An 18,824-nucleotide genomic window follows, 5' to 3' on the forward strand; every position below is an offset into this window, starting at 1 on the left:
TCTGGAATGCACTGCCTAAAAGGGTGGTGGAGGCAGATTCAATCATAGCTTTCAAAAGGGAATTGGATAAGTACCTGAAGGAAAAGAAATTGCAGGGCTATGGGGGAAGGGAGGGTGAGTGAAACTTGCTGAAGTGCTCTTGCAGAGAGCCAGCACGGGCTCGATGGGTCGAATGGCCACCTTCTGTGCTGTATCCATTCTATGATTCCATAAACAGAAACTACCTATGTGGATTTCTCAATAGACTGGCTTGGAGTCCTTAAACATCACAGTGATGAGTTTCTACATGTCTTAGATACTAGGCTGATGAAAAATTATAATTAATAATACTTCATTTCCCTTTCACACATATTAAAGTGTTATGTTTGACATGTTCATATCCAAGTGCAGTAAATACTTATTAACATAATACATGCTAATTAGACTCAAATTGGTTCAGTTATGCATTTTGGCACGGTTAGGCTTCATCCAGTCCTGAATAATTTGCTATGGCACTGCCAAGTTGGTCCCTGGGTGCAGTTTAAGTTGCAGCAGTTACTGGATCTGAACATCATCTATCCAATTAAATTCTAGCATTTTTATAAACTGCTCATAGCACATGGGAAACAATTTCTTGTAAGATACTGAGTAGACACACTTCACAAACAATATGTCAACAATCGAGGGAAACATAGCTACTACAGTACTAGATTTACCAACGGACGATTTAACAATCGAATACATTATTCCACTTCAAAGGAAGTAACTTCCGAGTTTTCATTTACTCACCGGGGTGTGGTGAGGCGAAATTGGATAGTGCCGGCCTATCTGGGAGCAGGGATCGATCCCTGTGCCAGAACGGGTAGGCCCAAGGTACTATAATATTGGTCCTAGGGCCTCATTTAAATTAGACAGGCGAGCTGCGGACACCTGCCGCATGTCTCCAGGATTCTTGCCGACGAAGTAGATTTAAATTTCGGGCCGCTGCACCACCGGCAATGGCCCACATGTAGAGTCAACTGGGAGAAGGTTGAGTGGGAGCCGGTAAAAGTCTTCGGGACTGCTGTGAAGCCGGGGGTGGCGGGGCGGGGGGAGAGCACACGGGGAGCAGAATGTACCCTTGCATGCCATCCGCCATATCGGATGCTCAGTTGCCCATCTTTGCCTGTAAAATGGGGATGGTGTCAACAAATTTCTCAGCCCGGGTATCCAGTTTTAGCTCAGTTTGCACGGATTTATAATAAAACTGTAGCAATGGTGTGAAGCAATTAGCTATGCACTATCACTGCACCCATTGCGTTAATGCAGCCTGAATCCGGAGTCAGAGTCCAACCTGACAAGGCCAGCATTTATTGCCCATCCCTAATTGCCCTTGAGAAGGTGGTGGTGAGCCGTCTTCTTGAACCGCTGCAGTCCTTGTGGTGAAGGTACTCTCATAGGGCTATTAGGGAGGGAGTTCCAGGATTTTGACCCAGCGACAATGAAGGATCGGCGATATACTTCCAAGTCAGGATGGTGTGTGACAGAGGGGAACTTGGAGGTGGTGGTGTTCCCATGCGCCTGCTGCCCTTGTCCTTCTAAGTGGTAGAGGTCACTGGTCTCGGAGGTGCTGCCGAAGAAGCCTTGGCGAGTTGCTGCAGTGCTTCTTGTAGATGGTACACACTGCAGCCACGGTATGCCGGTGGTGGAAGGAGTGAATGTTTAAGGTGGTGGATGGGGTGCCAATCAAGCAGGCTGCTTTTTACCTGGATGGTATCGAGCTTCTTGAGTGTTGTTGGAGCTGCGCTCATCCAGGCAAGTGGAGAGTATTCCATCACACTCCTTACTTGTGTCTGCTGGATGGTTGAAAGGCTTTGGGGAGTCAGGATGTGAGACATTCGCCACAGAATACCTAGCCTCTGACCTGTTCTTGTTGCCACAGTGTTTATGTTTCTGGTCAATGGTGATCCCCAGGATGTTGATGGTGGGGGATTCGGCGATGGTAATGCCACTGAATGTCAAGGGGCGGTGGTTAGACTCTCACTTGTTGGAGATAGTCATTGCCTGGCACTTCTGTAGCGCAAATGTTACCTGCCACTTATCAGCCCAAGCCTGAATGTCGTGCAGGTCTTGTTGCATGCGGGCATGAACCGTTTCATTATCTGAGGAGTTGCGAATGACACTAAACACTGTGCAGTCATCAGCAAACATCCCCATTTCTGACCTTATGTTGGAGGGAAGGTCATTGATGAAGCAGCTGAAGATGATTGGACCTAGGACACTGTCCTGAAGCTGAGATGATTGAACTCCAACCACCACAACCATCTCCTTTTGTGCTAGATATGACTCCAGCTAGTGGAGAGTTTTCCTCCTGATTCCCATTGACTTCAGTTTTGCTGGGGCTCCTTGATGCCACACTCAGTCAAATGCTGCCTTGATGTCAAGGGCAGTCACTCTCACCTCACCTCTGGAATTCAGCTCCTTTGTCCATGTTTGGACTAAGGCTGTAATGAAGTCTGGAGCCAAGTGGTCCTGGCATAACCCAAACTGGACGAGGTCAAGTAGGTTTTTCCCTCGTGTTGGTTCTCTCTCCACGTGTCGTAAGCCCGGACTGACAGCTAAGTCCTTCTTGGTAGTGTAAGTGGTTTGCTTTCGTGGTTCAAATCACCCCTCCTACTTAGTTCTATATGACAGGAATTATGGTGAACAGGATTGAGATACAGACAAGCTTTTCAGACTCAACGGTACAGTGCTTAATAAGGTTAACACACACACCCGCCTCCAGTACGTAAAATGCCTGGTGGCATAAAACAAACAGTACAACAATACAACTTGGCCCGTCGAACAGGCCCCTGTCTCGTATTAAGATGCCTAAAATCACACTGTGTTGCAAAACAGAGTATAACATGGACTTGTCCCACACACCCCGGAACGTACACTATATAATACACACAGAACCTCCCCACTAAGCCCCTCTGGATTGGTTGGGACACACAACACCCCCTCACACAGTACCGGTGGTCTTAAGGATGTGTGGGCTTGGACAATGCTCTCCCTGATTGTCCATTTTCTTGCTCGCTGCTCCCGTGTAGAGCGTGTCTCCTGGTTCCGTATCGCTGAATCATTATCCAAGTCCCAGCTTCAAGGTTCGTTCTACAGTCAAAGAGCAAGGCAAGGCTCTTGTCGCTCATGGTGGTTTCGAGCAAGCGAGAGAGAGAGATGGCAAAGCTGCCTTCTCTATATCCCAAAAGTTCACTCTGGTCTGTGTAGTTGCAGTGATGTCTTTTTAATCACCTTTCTTTGTCTTCTTTGTTTGGTTTCCTGCCTTTTTGGGCTATCCCATCTAGGTGCTTGTCTTAATGGCTTCTCACCTGATCCCAGGTTAAGTGGCTTCCCATTAATTTACAATGGCCCTCTTTTGTCCAGTTCCTGCCTTCGGGGCTATCTCATCTAGGTGCTCGTCACTGTATGAGTCACCTAGCCCGGGCCCATTGTCTTCCCAGAGAACTCGGTCTGCCCAGAAATTCTCCCATAATTAGTTTGTAGGCCTGGCTGGAATCTCCTATCCATCAAGAACACATGGGCTCCTCCCATCTTCTCCAAACAGGCTGTTGGTAACAATCATTCAAAAAGTCTGAAATGAACTAGGAGCCTGCATTCGATACTTACAGTAGTGGTGCTACCGAGCCACTCTTGGTGATAGACATTGAAGTCCCCCACCCAGAGTACATTCTGTGCCCTTGCTACTCTCAGTGCTTCTTCCAAGTGGTGTTCAACATGGAGGAGTACTGATTCATCAGCTGAGGAAGGGCAGTAGGTGGTAATTAGCAGGAGGTTTCTTTGACCTGAAACTTCAATGTTGAATACTCCCAGGGCCACTCCTTCACAACTGTATACCACTGTGCCACCACCCCTGGTGACATACCCAGGGATGGTGATGGAGGAGTTTGGGACATTGGCTAAAAGGTATGATTCTGTAAGTATGACAAAACAGGCTGTTGCTTGACTAGTCTGTGGGACAGCTCTCCCAATTTTGGCACAAGTTCCCAGATGTTGGTGAGGAGGACTTTGCAGGGTCGACTGGGCTGGGTGTGCTGTTGTCATGTCCACAGCCGGTGCTTAGGTCGATGCGAGGTGGTCTATCCGGTTTTATTCTTATCATTGTTTTTCTGAGTGACTTGCTAGAAATAGTAGATGCATTGCTGGTCATCTTCCAAAATTCTCTAGACTCTGGAACAGTTCCCATGGATTGGAGGGTAGCTAATGTTACCCCACTATTCAAAAAAGAGAAAACGGGGAATTATAGACCGGTAAGCCTGACATCGGTAGTGGGGAAAATGCTAGAGTCCATTATAAAAGATGTAATAGCAGAGCACTTGGAAAACAGTGACAGGATCGGACAAAGTCAACATGGATTTACAAAAGATAAATCGTGCTTGACTAATCTACTGGAATTTTTTGAGGATGTAACTGGTAGAATAGATAAGGGAGAACCAGTGGATGTGGTGTATTTGGACTTTCAGAAGGCTTTCGATAAGGTCCCGCATAAGAGATTAGCGTGTAAAGTTAAAGCACATGGGATTGGGGGCAAGGTACTAACTTGGAGAGAGAACTGGTTGGCAGACAGGAAGCAAAGAGTTGGAATAAACGGGTCTTTTTCCGAGTGGCAGGCAGTGACTAGTGGGGTACCGCAGGGATCTGTGCTAGGACCCCAGCTATTCACAATATATATTAATGATCTAGACGCGGGAACTAGATGTAATATTTCCAAGTTTGCAGACGACACAAAGCTGGGTGGGCATGTGTGCTGTGAGGAAGATGCCGAGAAACTCCAGTATGATTGGACAGGTTGGGTGATTGGGCAGATGCATGGCAGATGCAGTATAATGTGGATAAATGCGAGGTTATCCACTTTGGTGGCAAAAACAGGAAGGCAGATTATTATCTGAATGGCAATAGATTGGGAGAAGGGGAAGTGCAACGAGACCTGGGTGTCCTTGTGCACCAGTCGTTGAAGATAAGCATGCAGGTGCAGCAGGCGGTTAAGAAGGCAAATGGTATGTTGGCCTTCTTAGCGAGAGGATTCGAGTACAGGAACAAGAATGTCTTGCTGCAGTTGTACAGGGCCTTGGTGAGACCACATCTTGAGTATTGTGTGCAGTTTTGGTCGCCTTATCTGAGGAAGGATGTTCTTGCCATGGAGGGAGTGCAGCGAAGATTCACCAGACTGATACCTGGGATGGCAGGAATGACGTATGAGGAGAGATTGGGTCGATTGGGCTTATACTCACTGGAGTTTAGAAGAATGAGAGGGGATCTCATTGAAACTTATAACATTCTAACAGGACTAGACAGACTAGATGCAGGAAGGATGTTCCCGATGGCGGGGGAGTCCAGAACCAAGGGTCACAGTCTAAAGATAAGGGGTAAGCCATTTAGGACAGAGATGAGAAGGAATTTCTTCGCCCAGAGAGTGGTGAACCTGTGGAATTCTCTACCACAGAAGGCAGTAGAGGCCAATTCATTAAATATATTCAAGAAGGAGTTGTATATATTTCTTAAGGCTAAAGGGATAAAGCAGGGACAGGGTACTGAATTTGGATGATCGGCCATGATCTCATTAAATGGTAAAGCAGGCTCAAGGGCCTACTCCTATGTTTCAGAGGGCAGTTAAGAGTCACATATATGCCAGACCAGGTAAGGACAGCAGATTTCCTTCTCTAAAGGACACCAGATGGGTTTTTACAACAATCTGATTGTTTCATGGTCACCATTACTGATACAACTTTTATTGTTCCAGATTTATTTAATTAACTGAATTTAACTTCCCCAGCTGTCATGGTGGGATTTGAACTTCCATCTCTGAGATTACTAGTTCAGTAACATTACCACTATGCTACCGTTCCCTATGAGGGATAAATCTAAATTTGGCACTTTTATTTTACTTTGAACGCTTTGAAATCACCTTTGCCTTTTTAAACCTTGCATTTTAAACCCGTGGCTGGTGACATATCAGTTTGTAGTTGATTGTGACATACTGGTATGTTAAATGGGGAGCGAGGGAGAGAAAAAGAAGAGAGAGAGGGAGACAGAGAGAGGGGTAGAAAAGGAGAGAGGAAAGAGGAGGAGAAAGCGAGTGAGAGGAGATAAAGAAAAAGCAGGGGCGAGAGAGAGAAAAAAGAGCGGAGAAAGGGGAGAGAGAGAGATAGTTAAAGAAAAAGAGGTGGAAAGAGGACGGGAGAGAAAGGGAACAAAGGAGAAAGGGAAAGAAAGAGGCAGAAAAGAGAAAGATACGTGCACATAGGTAAACATGTGAGGAGTTTAAAGAGAAACAGAGAATGGCACTGAGTGCAGTTCAGTCACAGAATGGAGTGCCAATTCTGGAAGGCCCAGAAAGGTAGAGACAACATTTTTTGACAGAGCTGTTGAAAAAGAAATTATTAATATCCACGAATGTGCTAATGTGCAGTAAATCAAATCCTTCACTCTTGATAGAGTAATGCAGCTTGTATTAATATTAATGTGTATTTGAAACAGAGGAATCTAATTTAAAAAGATGCATGGAATGCAAATGGTATCAAGGATAAGAGTTACAACTTATCCCAAGTTTCTAGAGAAAATGTAATAAAATTATTTGCCTTGTGTAATAAGTGGGAGTAATATAAGGAAATGCTATAAAGTACTGGACCTTTATTAGACAGAAAATCAGACCAACTTCCTTAGCCTTTCCTTTTCACTTAAATTCCTAATCGTCAGAATTAGCTTGCCCTTGCACCCCCAAAGGAGCAATAATATGATTAGGTAGTTATTGGTCTCTTTTTGCGAAGTCATGAAAGAAAAAACCTTTTTTTGAGAACTCGAAGAACTTTTTAACATTTAATTTGTCCGGCTGTACTTTCCTTTAACTTCGATTAAATTGCTTTTCAGTAAATTTGAGGACAAGTACAGGATATTGCAGAACCCAACATTCTCGCTCCCCCTTTTCTTTTCATTTGTTATTTCTCTCTTGCTCTTGTGAAAAGATGTCCTTCCCAGCAAATAAAATGGATAATGTCCATTTTCTTCTTCACAATAAAATTGTGGGAATATGCAGCTTTCAAATGTGCAAGAGCTGAGAATGCAATTCCACGAGCTGGTTGTTAATCACAGTGAAAAACAGCCATTCCCATCTTTCACTACAAGAACCCTGTGGCTCTTTCTCAGCCAGGCAACTGATTAGCTTCTCGATCTCTGAATGCCATGCTGGAGCTTTACTACTGAGGTGGCTGATAGCTGCCAGGGATGGCTAAGTTTCTGATTATCCTACCCTGTATTGAATATTCTGGCCTCTATTTGGTACCTTCACACCTTCCTCTGCACACCAATAGAGCATCATGAACTGATCTTGTGAGGAATCACAGACATAAACCTATGGAACATTAAAGGAATAGTATTGTCTGTGAATATTTCCGTATTGTCTGTGATACCTCTTCCCCTATAACTAATTTTGTTTTAACATTAGTACCATTTATAGTTATGATGATGGCTGTATTTTAAGAATAAGGCTATTGTGGAACATTAGAATTGGATATTCCTTTAGTGATCACAGTATTCCTTCAATAAACAACTACAGATTAAATATTTTATGAGGTTTGATAGAGAAATGACACCGCGACCCTCAAAAGATCAATTAATGATTACCCCCAAAAATCCTTCTGCTTTTAATCTCTCATTGCCTTTGTCTGGCCCTGCCCTTTCCACTCCCTTTAGTCATTTCCCAGGTTATACAGGTACTAGGTTCCCCACGCGATCAAGTCACAATAGCAGACTAACCAGATAGAACTTTGCATGTTATCCTTTACTTTGACTTTATACAAAGTACCTGATTTTCTTTTTTACAATAGTAGGTACCCTGCCAATCTTATAATACACAATCCTGTAACACAAGCAACACAGAAGTGTACTAGAATGATCAAGTCACTGGTTATGTAAAATATATCTCAAATTATACATCTAGATTGAGTGAGTATGCCATTTATATCATGAAAATACTGAGAAATAACAGCATATTAGGTACCTAAGTGGATACAATATATACCTGGCACCAAATAACCCAGTAAAAGACTGAAAGATTAAAATCATTACCTCAGTAAGAGTTGCATGACTTGTTACCTCAGTTGTGACATTTATTTTTATCTGATTTGGATTGGTCATTTCAATTTTTAACACTGCTAACTGACCGATCTGGTATGCAAAAATATATTCATAATGCTCCTATCCACCCGACTGAATATAACTGTGGCAGCACCATCACCACAAGGACTTCTGCAGTTCTAAGAGAAGGCCCACCATCATCTCCACCTCAAGGCAACCTTCAGCATCATTTCATTCTTCCATTCTTACTAACCTGCTCCTCATTCAAACTTCTACTTCAACCAATGAAACTCCACTAAAAGGGACTGTTGTAATCATAGGAATATCTTCACAGCTGCATTTCCTGGGGCAGGATCTCATCTGACCTGCTCAAAGTGTGAACGCCTATTCTGTTAGCCTATTTTTTAGGGGTGCTTTTCATTCAAAAGTTTAGTTATTGATTTTGGGTACTTTCTGCCGAAGACGTGGAGTGAAATGCCCAGCCATGTGGTCAGATTTGTGTTTATGACTCATTGCTATGATGCACTGATAAGTTTCAACCGGCATCAAACATCATATCACAATGGACATGCGATCATTCACTCTCGGGATGAACAGATCTCACACTGGGCATAAGGTCACTTATTAGAAATGAGCAGACACACTCTTACAGCTTTCAACTTCTGTTTAGAGGCCCTAATGTTTGTCATATTCATGAAACCAAAGCCCAGAATGCCAGAGAACACAAAAACATCACACTTCCCAGGGACCCTAACTTGTCCTCCGACTCCAAAGATCAACAAATAGAACTACAAATTACTAATTGTTTTAATGGAAACGTTGTCCTGTTCATATATACCACTATATATTTTTTACAAAAAGAGACATATAACATTCAAATCTGAATTTGGCTATGATGTGAAAAAATTATTTAAACATGTCCCATTCGGGTCACTTTCAGGACCAAATCCAACCAGTGCTCTACTATCACATAACAATTTATCCAATGTATTGGCTGGACCTCAGCATCACAAACACCCCAATCACTGACTGCTTTGATGAACTTTAAAAAAAATAAGCTGGACAACATATTAAGGAACAGAGCAAGGATCTAACCTTCGACTGAGGTGTCACTGCAAGCTGAAACTAAAACAGCCGTCAAGCAACTTCGTGCAATCTCACTCTCAAAAATCACCCAAAGTCCCTAGATGGTACTTAAAAGGACCACATTGTAATTAGTTGCTTTTTCAACATACTATGTACCCCTTTAATGAAAACAAAATGTCAGCTCTTCGGAAAATCTTTAATCAGTACCAGATAAAGGTAACTGACTCTAATGAAGTCACTTAACCACTGTTCATCTCAGTCACTCTCAACGTCCACACTTTGCATACCAATAATGACATCACCAGGATATATCTAAACAGATGATGTCAGAGCTCTATCACTATGGTTTCAGTAATTGTTTTGTTTTGCATCAGTGATGATCTCAGAACCTTCTATCACAACGGGCGCAATAATGATTAAGTTCTCTATTAAGCTGCCATTTTCCCCAAACTAGCGAATCAAAATGAGCTTGAGAAGAGATAATTATATGGGTTCAGCTCAGTCAAGCTTATCCCTGGAAGAATAAATGACTATCAAAGCCTTATTTACTCTCCAAATGACAATGCATTATGTACTCTGCCATCTGCGTTGAAGCACTGTACCTGTTAGTCATTGTAAATGAATTGTACAGTTAATTATCTGCAACTCCTATTAGAAGGGTCCCCCTGATAGCTCAGTGAGCTTTTCAGTAAGCAGCTGAGCTACACAGACTATGAAGGTCCCAGGTTTGATCTTCGGTTGTGCAGAGTTAGCTAATCATAATTGAGTCAGCAGTAAGGGTGCCACAATTGGTTTCAGCACTATTAGGTTAGGGAGGAGTGAAAAAACGGAGTGGCTATTGACAACACAACTGACCTGCACCATCAACAACGTCACAATGACTATTGCCACCACAGCTGGCCATGCATCAAGTGATTGACACCACCAATTTAGGGTTTAGGGGTTAGGGTTCGGACCAGGGGTTGGTGTTACTGATTAGGGTTAGGGGTTAGTGGTTAAGGGTCGGGCTTAGGGATTGGGTTTGGGGTTAGGGTATTAATATTAGGGGGTTAAGGTTAGGGGTTCGTGATTATTGTTAGGATTAGAAACCACTATTGTCAATCCATTTGTCACTGAACACATCCAAAAGAATTGGTTCAGGTTTCCACTCCTGATGGCTATGTAATGATCCCTGCAGATGGCGCACACCAAGGATGGGGTTGGATTGGAACTGAATCTGGTCCATATGCACAACTATTTTCTGTGGGTTTTTTTAAAACTGGTAATAGATACCAGATTTAAACCCAAGAGTTCAAGGATTGTGGATCTGTGATATACATAATCCTAGTTATCACAACAACAGCTCTTGACAAATTCCTGCCATTTAATCCATTAAGAAAAAATAAAATAACAGATAATATAATTTCATTGATATTCCCCTTTCCAATGCACTAAGCCTCTGGTCCTTATTCCTTGTTGTCATATAACTACAACAATAACATACATTTATATAGCAGATTTAACGCAGTAAAAACGACCCAATTCCCTGAAAGTAAGTATTCCATGGAGGATGAGCATTAGCCTAGACCAAATAAGTCCCTAACTTTTCCTAAATTAAATGTTGAGAGAGACACTCCTTTTGGATACCGAGCAAAATAGAGGGGAAACCAGGATTCATTTGACCCTTACAGAAACAATTCCACTAAAGTACAAGGCTTTTGAGCATGAATGTACCTTCTGCCAAGGAAGTTGGATCTATTTGAAAGTGATTTTCTTACCAATGGAACTGAATTGATTGGAAAAACATAAGTTTTAGAATTAAGCAAAAAAAAAATCAAACTGAGGAACACGTTTCTGTCAACAACAACAATTTGTATTCATATAGAGCTTTTAATGTAGAGAAATATCCCAGTTTGCTTCAAAGAAATGTAATTTAAAAATGAAGTTGCGTTGGCAGGGATAAGGAATGGTGCAATCCTCCGTTGTGTACACAATTACAGAAAAAGCTATACTAGTTCCTTACCAGTGTAACTTCATTAACAGTAAATCTATACGTATACATGGAATTAAGATTGGACTTCACAAGTTTGAAACATTCCTCTTTCTAGCTCCACTGTTGCAAGAAGTCAGTAAGAACAAATACATTCCCAAAGACTTAGTCGGCAGTATCCTATTTTTATTGTGATCAAATTGAGTTAAAACTCAACCTTGTTCTCTAAAGCATATAATGGAATAATGTTGTTGCAATAAAATACAAGTAGCAGCTTCAAGAATTTGTTTCAACAGTGGGTTTAATAAGAGGATCATCAATTTGTCAGAATCTAGAAAGTATGGTATTGGGTTAAGATTTACTTTAATATGTTTTGCGGTTTAATTATTCGGGAAATGTCATCAACCAGTGACCTACATCCAGCAAACAGAAGATACAGTGACACAAAAGTTACTTCATGTCTCCACAAATCACATAGGTGCAGTGTATAACTATCTCGACTTTATAGACAGATAGACAGACTTGCATCTATGTAGCACCTTTCATAACCTCAGGACATCCCAAAGCACTTTACAGCCTTTTGAAGTTTAGTCACTGTTGCAATGTAGGAAATGCAGCAGCCAATTTGTACACAAGCAAGGTCCCACAACCAGCAATGAGATAATGACTAGGTAATCTGTTTTAGTGATGTTGACATTTTTAATTGATAAACAAGACCCATGGTGAATATTAGGAACAGGAGTAGGCCATTCAGCCCCTCAAGCTTGCTCCGCCATTCAATGAGATCATGGCTGATCTGCGACCTAATCCTATATACCCGCCTTTGGCCCATATCCCTTAATACCTTTGGTTAACAGAAAGTTATCAATCGCCGATTTAAAATTAACAATTGATCTAGCAACAATTGTCGTTTGCAGAAGAGAGTTCCAAACTTCTACCACACTTTGTGTGTAGAAGTGTTTCATAACTTCACTACTGAAAGGTCTGGCTCTAATTTTTAGACCATGCCCCCTAGTCCTAGCCTCCCCAACCAGGGGAAATAGTTTCTTTCTATCTACCCTATCTATTCCCCTTAAAACCTTGAAAACTTTGATCAGATCACCCCTTAACCTTCTAAATTCTAGGGAATACAACCCTAATTTGTGTAATCTCTCCTCATAACTTAGCCCTTGAAGTCCGGGTATCATTCTGTTGAAGTCTGAGTATCATTCTGAAAAGCATAACCAAAATAGAGCTATTTACATGGAGTTTTATTTAGATTCATGTGCATAGTGATCTGTAAGAATGTGCTTATTTTCTTTTGGTTATTAATACTTTTATCTTTAAACATCTAACATAATAGTATTGAAGCTGTTTAAACATGCATTATAATATAGCATTTTAATGTAACCAAATGCCTTAATCATTACCAGCATACTGTTGAGTTTCGACAATGTCCTCTTGACATTCCATGATATGAACAGAGCCCCCGATGCCTTTAAAGGCAAGAACAAAGGAAAAGTTTTCCTTACACAACAGAGGGTGGGTATTTTTAATCACGTTTTTTGACCCAAATCAACCAATGAAATTGATTTATTTGAAGTTGCATACTCTCAAAATGGATGCTTTATTCATCAGGTGATATTCATACCGAGGACTCAGTCCAAACCACTGAAATCTTTCTCGATGCCATTTCATCTCATGGAAGGATGCTCTGTTGAACAGGGCATCTTCACTGCCAATTACATCAAGGGCAAAGTTCATCCTCAGCCTTCAGGTAAGTGACAAAGCACTTGAAATAACAATGTTAAAATGTTTGATGTACAATTAGATCATTCTTTGTGATCCAGGAAGCCATTAACTTTTTTGTGAAATTGTGCTTGATCAACATTTGAAGGGATATTATCACCAGATAAGGAGAAACTTTAGCATAGGGTTAAGTTCAATAACTTCCATATCAATCCTTTAGTACTTGGGTAATTGCAAGTTATTGTGTATTTACCCATACATCCATCTGTAATACAGTGATCCTCCAGGAGCAGAACCAAGTTACATCCAGGTTCAAAAGATAGGCAAACTCAGAAGTATCAGTAAAACATCACAATTTTAATAAATTCAAGCACCAGAATCACATTTTTTGTACACCTGCAATTTACAATACCACACTGAAGAATTCTTATCCAATGTCTCATATTTGTCTCTTGCGGAATATCCTGTAATATAGCATAAACCAATCTTAAATTCATCTTAAATTACTGTCTTGTAAATGCTGTGAATCCTTCTTTATTGTGATAATAAAGTTGCTAGCACTCCTAGAGAAAAATAACCTTTTATTCTTCCTTCAAAAATCTTGGTTTCCTCTTTTGTACCAAACATTTATTTCTTCCCCCACCCCCTCCCCCCCCCCCAACCCCTTAAACTCTCCATAAAGCCCATGTTTGCCCAAGTCTTGAATGGTGTTCCCAAACTCAGGGAGGCTCTTCCAGCACCTCCCTCTTACTCTAGGACAGGACACAAGAAGAATGCTTGTGTAAGTGTTCCCTCTTTCATCTTAAACCTCCAACTTTTCTCTCGCTCCTGTCATAACTTTATATGTCTCCTATTTTATCAATGCTACTATGATCCTCGGAATGTTTCCTTCTTGTTGGTCCTAAGCTGTAAATGTGACACCCTATCTGTTCTTCCATCTCCTACGCCCTCACTATATTGAAATTTTGCAGTGTCCTACTGTAAATCATGATTCTTTGGCGTTGTCAATCTTTCCTTCCTTCTGCTTTAAAATCATGCTTCTTGTTTGCCTTCTTTTTCAATCTTTTGAACTTTGGTGGTGCCCTGCACTATAAACCTTAGCCCGTCATCATGGTATGTCAATTATTTTTTTTTAAACTACCTCTTACATTTGTAAAGCTCAACCAAAAACAAAATTATATTTTTGCTGTATTACCCATAGTCAAAAAAAAGTACTTTGTACTGGTAAATTTTTACACGTAATATGTAGGAGGCCTGCAATGGCTTGCAGAGAATGGGCCATGGGTTACCCCAGGACAGGGTGTTGTCAGGCACAGGCTGCTGAGCTTCCGGAACATTTCTGTTATTTCACTACCTGATTTTTTTTTAATGCAACAGACTAAGCAGAGCACCAAGGTCTGGACATGTTATCACCTCAGAGTAGGAACAACCACCAGCGATTTACTTATTTGAAAGGAATGTGTACATGACAAACCATTTGTATTTTTCACAACTCTGTCTTCTAACCAGGTGGCTGGCAAGGAACAGCAACTTTCAAATTGACGTTCTATTCTGGAGGAGCAATTGACTTTGGAAAGTCAATGGTATATGTAGCCTCTCACGGTAGGCAATGGTAAAGTTAATGAGAACCCTTAAGGGTACTACATGGAAAGTGTTGTTTCCGACAGTGGTGAAATTACACAAATCTCAAGATCCACAGTTATTTGTGGCTGAATTACCTCTTTTGTTGAGTTGCAATTTTGACATTGTTGGTTATGACTGCGCCATTCATGTTCCGTGTAACCGCCGCTCCTTTAAACATTGCACCTTTTCTATAATGGCCCCCACTCCTACACAGCAGCTTCATACTGCATAGCTTGGCCATTATGTTGGTGTGAGTAAGGGTGTGCAGGAGTAGGGTAGGGAAGGCAGAGTGATGGGGATGTGATGAGTGGCACAGCAGGATGAGGTTGAGTGTGGCTTTGCAGTAATGTTTTGTGATCTGCTGAGATCATTGAAAGGTTTGCGCCACTGCAGCCTGGTCCTCCTGACGACATCCCTGCTTGTGACCTCCTGCGCAATGTGCAACCAGGCTGCGTTGATCTCCTGGGGAGGTCTCTTATGCCCATTGGAAGGGAAGAGAACCTCCCCGCGTGCTGTGACTCCCTCCATAAGCATATGGAGGGAGTCATGGGAGAGCTTGGGAGAGCGTGGCCATTATGTAGGAACAGGGGACTTGTGGAGAAAAGTCAGAGCTTTTAAAAAGTTTCAAAATAATATAGGGGGTGGTGGAAATCTGCACCAGCGAAAAGGACCAATGAAGAGAATTATGGCTAAATAAATAAATATAAGGATAACTATCCTTGTATTCAGTCCTTTAGTTTTAACTATGTTCTCCCCACATAAACACTTTTTAAAAATTATTTATTCATGGGATGTGGGCATCGCCAGCAAGGCCAGCATTTATTGCCCATCCCTAATTGTCCTCGAGAAGGTGGTGCTGAGCCGCCGCCTTGAATAAGTGGCTTGCTTGGCCATTTCAGAGGGCAGTTAAGAGTCAACCACATCTCTGGAGTTACATATAGGTTGGATCCGGTAAGGACAACAGGTTTCCTTCCCTAAAGGACATTAGTGAACCAGATGGGTTTTTACGACAATCCGGTCGCTTCATGATCACCATTACTGATATCAGCTTTTTAGTCCAGATTTATTTAATTAACTGAATTTAAATTCTCCAACTGCCGTGGTGGGACTGTGAACTCATGGCCACGATTTTGCCTACTGAGGCGGGTCCAGAGTCTCAGCCTGCTGCCTGCTCCAGCCCGCTCTGTTGAAGTGATTTTACGATGATTGGGTTTGTTAAGCCCCGCCCAGGGAGGTTCCCAGCCAATTAAAAGGAAGCGGGTCTGATGACGTCATTTGATGACACGTCATCAACCTGTTTCCTTCAAGGGGCCATGTCCAAATTTACTTTGACAGTTGTGTTGTCAGTGTTCTACAGCATTGAGTGCTGCAAAAACTGCACAGAGGTGCACGGCTGCACCCAGGCTCTCCCATGACTGTAGAGCTGTGGAGGCTCAGTCGTTGAGTATATATTCAAGACAGAGATCAATAGAGGGAAGCAAGGGATATGGGGATGGTGCGGGAAGGTGGAGTTGAGGTAGAAGATCAGCCATGACCTTATTGAATAGCAGAGCAAGCTTGAAGGGCCAAATGGCCTACTCCTGCTCATATTTCTTATGTTCTAAAAAAAAAACATGAATCTCATAGGACAACAAGTAACTTGAGAAATAACAACAGAAAATGCTGGAAGCACTCAGCAGGCCAGGCAGCATCCATGGAGAGAGAAAGAGTTAACGTTTCAGGTCTGGGACCCTTCTTCAGAACTGGAAAAGGCTAGAGATGTAACTGATGGTGGGGGAGTCCAGAACCAGGGGTCACAGTCTAAAGATAAGGGGTAAGCCATTTAGGACAGAGATGAGGAGGAATTTCTTCACCCAGTCGTGAACCTGTGGAATTCTCTACCACATAAGGCAGTTGAGGCCAATTCATTAAATATATTCAAGAAGGAGTTAGATATATTTCTTAAGGCTAAAAGGATCAAGGGATATGGGGAGAAAGCAGGGACAGGGTATTGAATTTGGATGATCAGCCATGATCTCATTAAATGGCGGAGCAGGCTCGAGGGGCTGAATGGCCTACTCCTCCTATCTTCTATGTTTCTATGTAACAGATTTTAAGCAGGTGCAGAGGCAGGGAGGTGGGGGAGGAGAGGGGAGAGGGGAGGATCTGAAGGAACAGTCTGTGCTAGGGTAGGAGGCAAGAAAGATTAAATGTTGCAAATGGGGATGGCAGAATCATACAGCTTGAAAAATGGTGGCAGGGGTTATAGTATGAAATTGTTGAAATCAATGTTGAGTCCAGAAGTGCCTAATCGAAAGATGAGGTGCTGTTCCTTGAGCTTACGCGAGCTTCATTGGAACAGTGTAAGAGGCCGAGGACAGAGAGATCAGAGTGGGAGTGAAGCGGAGAATTAAAGTGAGAGGCGACCGGAAGCTCGGGGTCACCCTTACGGACTGAATGGAGGTGTTCCGTAAAGCAGTCACCCAATCTGTGTTTGGTCTCCTCAATGTAGAGGAGACCGCATGATTAGCTACAAGTTGTATTACAGGGTATTTTATAGTATGAAGTAAGCCTCCTGCTGATTACAATTTTAACTTTTTCTTTCAGCATCTAGAAGTCCATCAGCTTTCAGTCCTGTGGTGTATGCCTATGAAACAGTTGGTGTACCAAGTGGCAGAAATGATTATAGGCCTTCTGCTGCAACGGTACAACAGAATAGACAATTTGCTTATGTTCCTGGACCACCACCTCCAGCAGGTAGTATTAATCTTTTTAGCATATCTTTCCATTATCAGAGTGTAGAATAATAGCATTTAAATTGTTGTTTCTCAGTCTTCTTCAGAAAAGGATGCATTACAAGCCTTTAAAAGTAACTCTGCAAGTACTATTCCCACAAAACATAACTCTACAAGTACGATACCTATAAAATGCAATTCCACAATGTTTTTACTAACTACTGTACAGTTTGTGTGTTTAATTTTTCAAAAAATATTCCCATTTTGCAGGTCTCCCTTCTCACTTCAGGCTCCTTATTTGCTAATAATAAGTTCCTGCATAGAGTACAGAAAAAAAAACAAATACACACAGCGCCCGCCCGTAATTGCCAGCTATAAACAACACATCCACGCCAACCTACAGAGAATAATTGGAACCAAGGAGACCCTGTCGATGTAGAGCCATTTAAAATTATACACAGTTAAAAAATAACAGGGGTGCTCTGTTTGCAGTTAACAGAGCATTTGCCATCTCCTTTGAGGCACAAGACTGGTCAATGTTTATTAAGCCACAGGCACTAACTTCAAAAAGAAGGGTGTAAATGTTACAGGCCCCCGCCCAGTTAAAACCGTGGCAATCCTGGAAATAAGTTAGCCAAGGTAGAACACAAAAAGGCCTGAGATAGATGGGAGCGGGAATAACACCACCAAATGCACAACTCTAATAAAGTAAATAAATAACAAAAGTAGGAAATAATATCTTGGGGTTGATTTTAACTACCGGGCAGGAATACGGGCTTGCAAGTGACTGACCCTGCCAATTTTAATGGCCGGGCCTCATTAAATGGCCGATTTCCTATCGGGTGGCAGGAGGCTGCCGCTGGGGACCATGGGGAACGGCCCCCGGCACTGAGGTCAGTGGTCAAGGTGGAGGTGGGGTGGGGTCAGTTGGGGTTTGCAGTAGGGGGAATGAAGCCCAGGGTAGGGAAGGCCCATGGTTTCCTTGTGGGGCTTGGAAGAGCACGTGACGGTGGCGTCCTCGCTCAGGCCTTAGGTTGATTTCTGTCAGGCCCCGACAACGGGAGACCAGGAGAGGACCTGTAGAATATCAGGGCCACTATGTCCACTGTTGCTTATAGAATCATAGGCCGGAATTTTCTGGCGTGATTGGAGGTGGGTGGGGAGGGAAATTTGAAATACCTTGGAGCGGGTCAGGAACCCACTGTCATCCCGCCCCCACGCGTCTTTCCCTCAGGCGCGTTTGCCGGTGCGGCAGTGACCCGAACGACAGAGGCGGACGAGGTCATTTAAATCATTATGAGGTACTTGTCAGACCCTTAAGCGCCTTTTTAACCCTACCTTTCAAATTTCCCTGGATGAGCACGGGAATCACACAGCTCGGGAACCACGTCTGTGAACCTGAGGCGAAAGTTGAGTGACCATTGATGCACCTCGTTAGTGCACAGCATGAAAAGCACATTAAATACTCCCACCTAACAGCTGGTCACTTTTCTAAGGCAGATGCTGTTGCTGACTGCATTGTCAGCAACAGATTTAGCTTTCTAGAGGTTGCAAATGTTTCCAGCAAAGTTGGGATCCACTGTCACCTCATTGGTAGAACCTATCACGCCAGT

The 18,824-nt window shown here is 42.5% G+C and overlaps 1 protein-coding gene across 1 annotated transcript in view; it reads left to right on the plus strand.

The window, feature by feature from the left end:
* Window positions 1-6,296: 6,296 nt before the first annotated feature.
* Window positions 6,297-18,824, plus strand: part of LOC147110537 (WW domain-binding protein 2-like) — a 42,969-nt gene continuing 30,441 nt past the window's right edge. The window contains exons 1-5 of the mRNA XM_086002239.1: window positions 6,297-6,355; window positions 12,559-12,667; window positions 12,764-12,902; window positions 14,384-14,476; window positions 17,084-17,233. Coding sequence (XP_085858365.1) covers window positions 6,297-6,355; window positions 12,559-12,667; window positions 12,764-12,902; window positions 14,384-14,476; window positions 17,084-17,233 — 550 coding nt within the window. The remainder of the gene's footprint in view (window positions 6,356-12,558; window positions 12,668-12,763; window positions 12,903-14,383; window positions 14,477-17,083; window positions 17,234-18,824) is intronic.

The sequence above is a fragment of the Somniosus microcephalus genome, chromosome 11, assembly GCF_052327205.1.
Source record: "Somniosus microcephalus isolate GS21.2 chromosome 11, FLI_Smic_1.0, whole genome shotgun sequence".
Taxonomy (NCBI): Eukaryota; Metazoa; Chordata; class Chondrichthyes; order Squaliformes; family Somniosidae; genus Somniosus; species Somniosus microcephalus.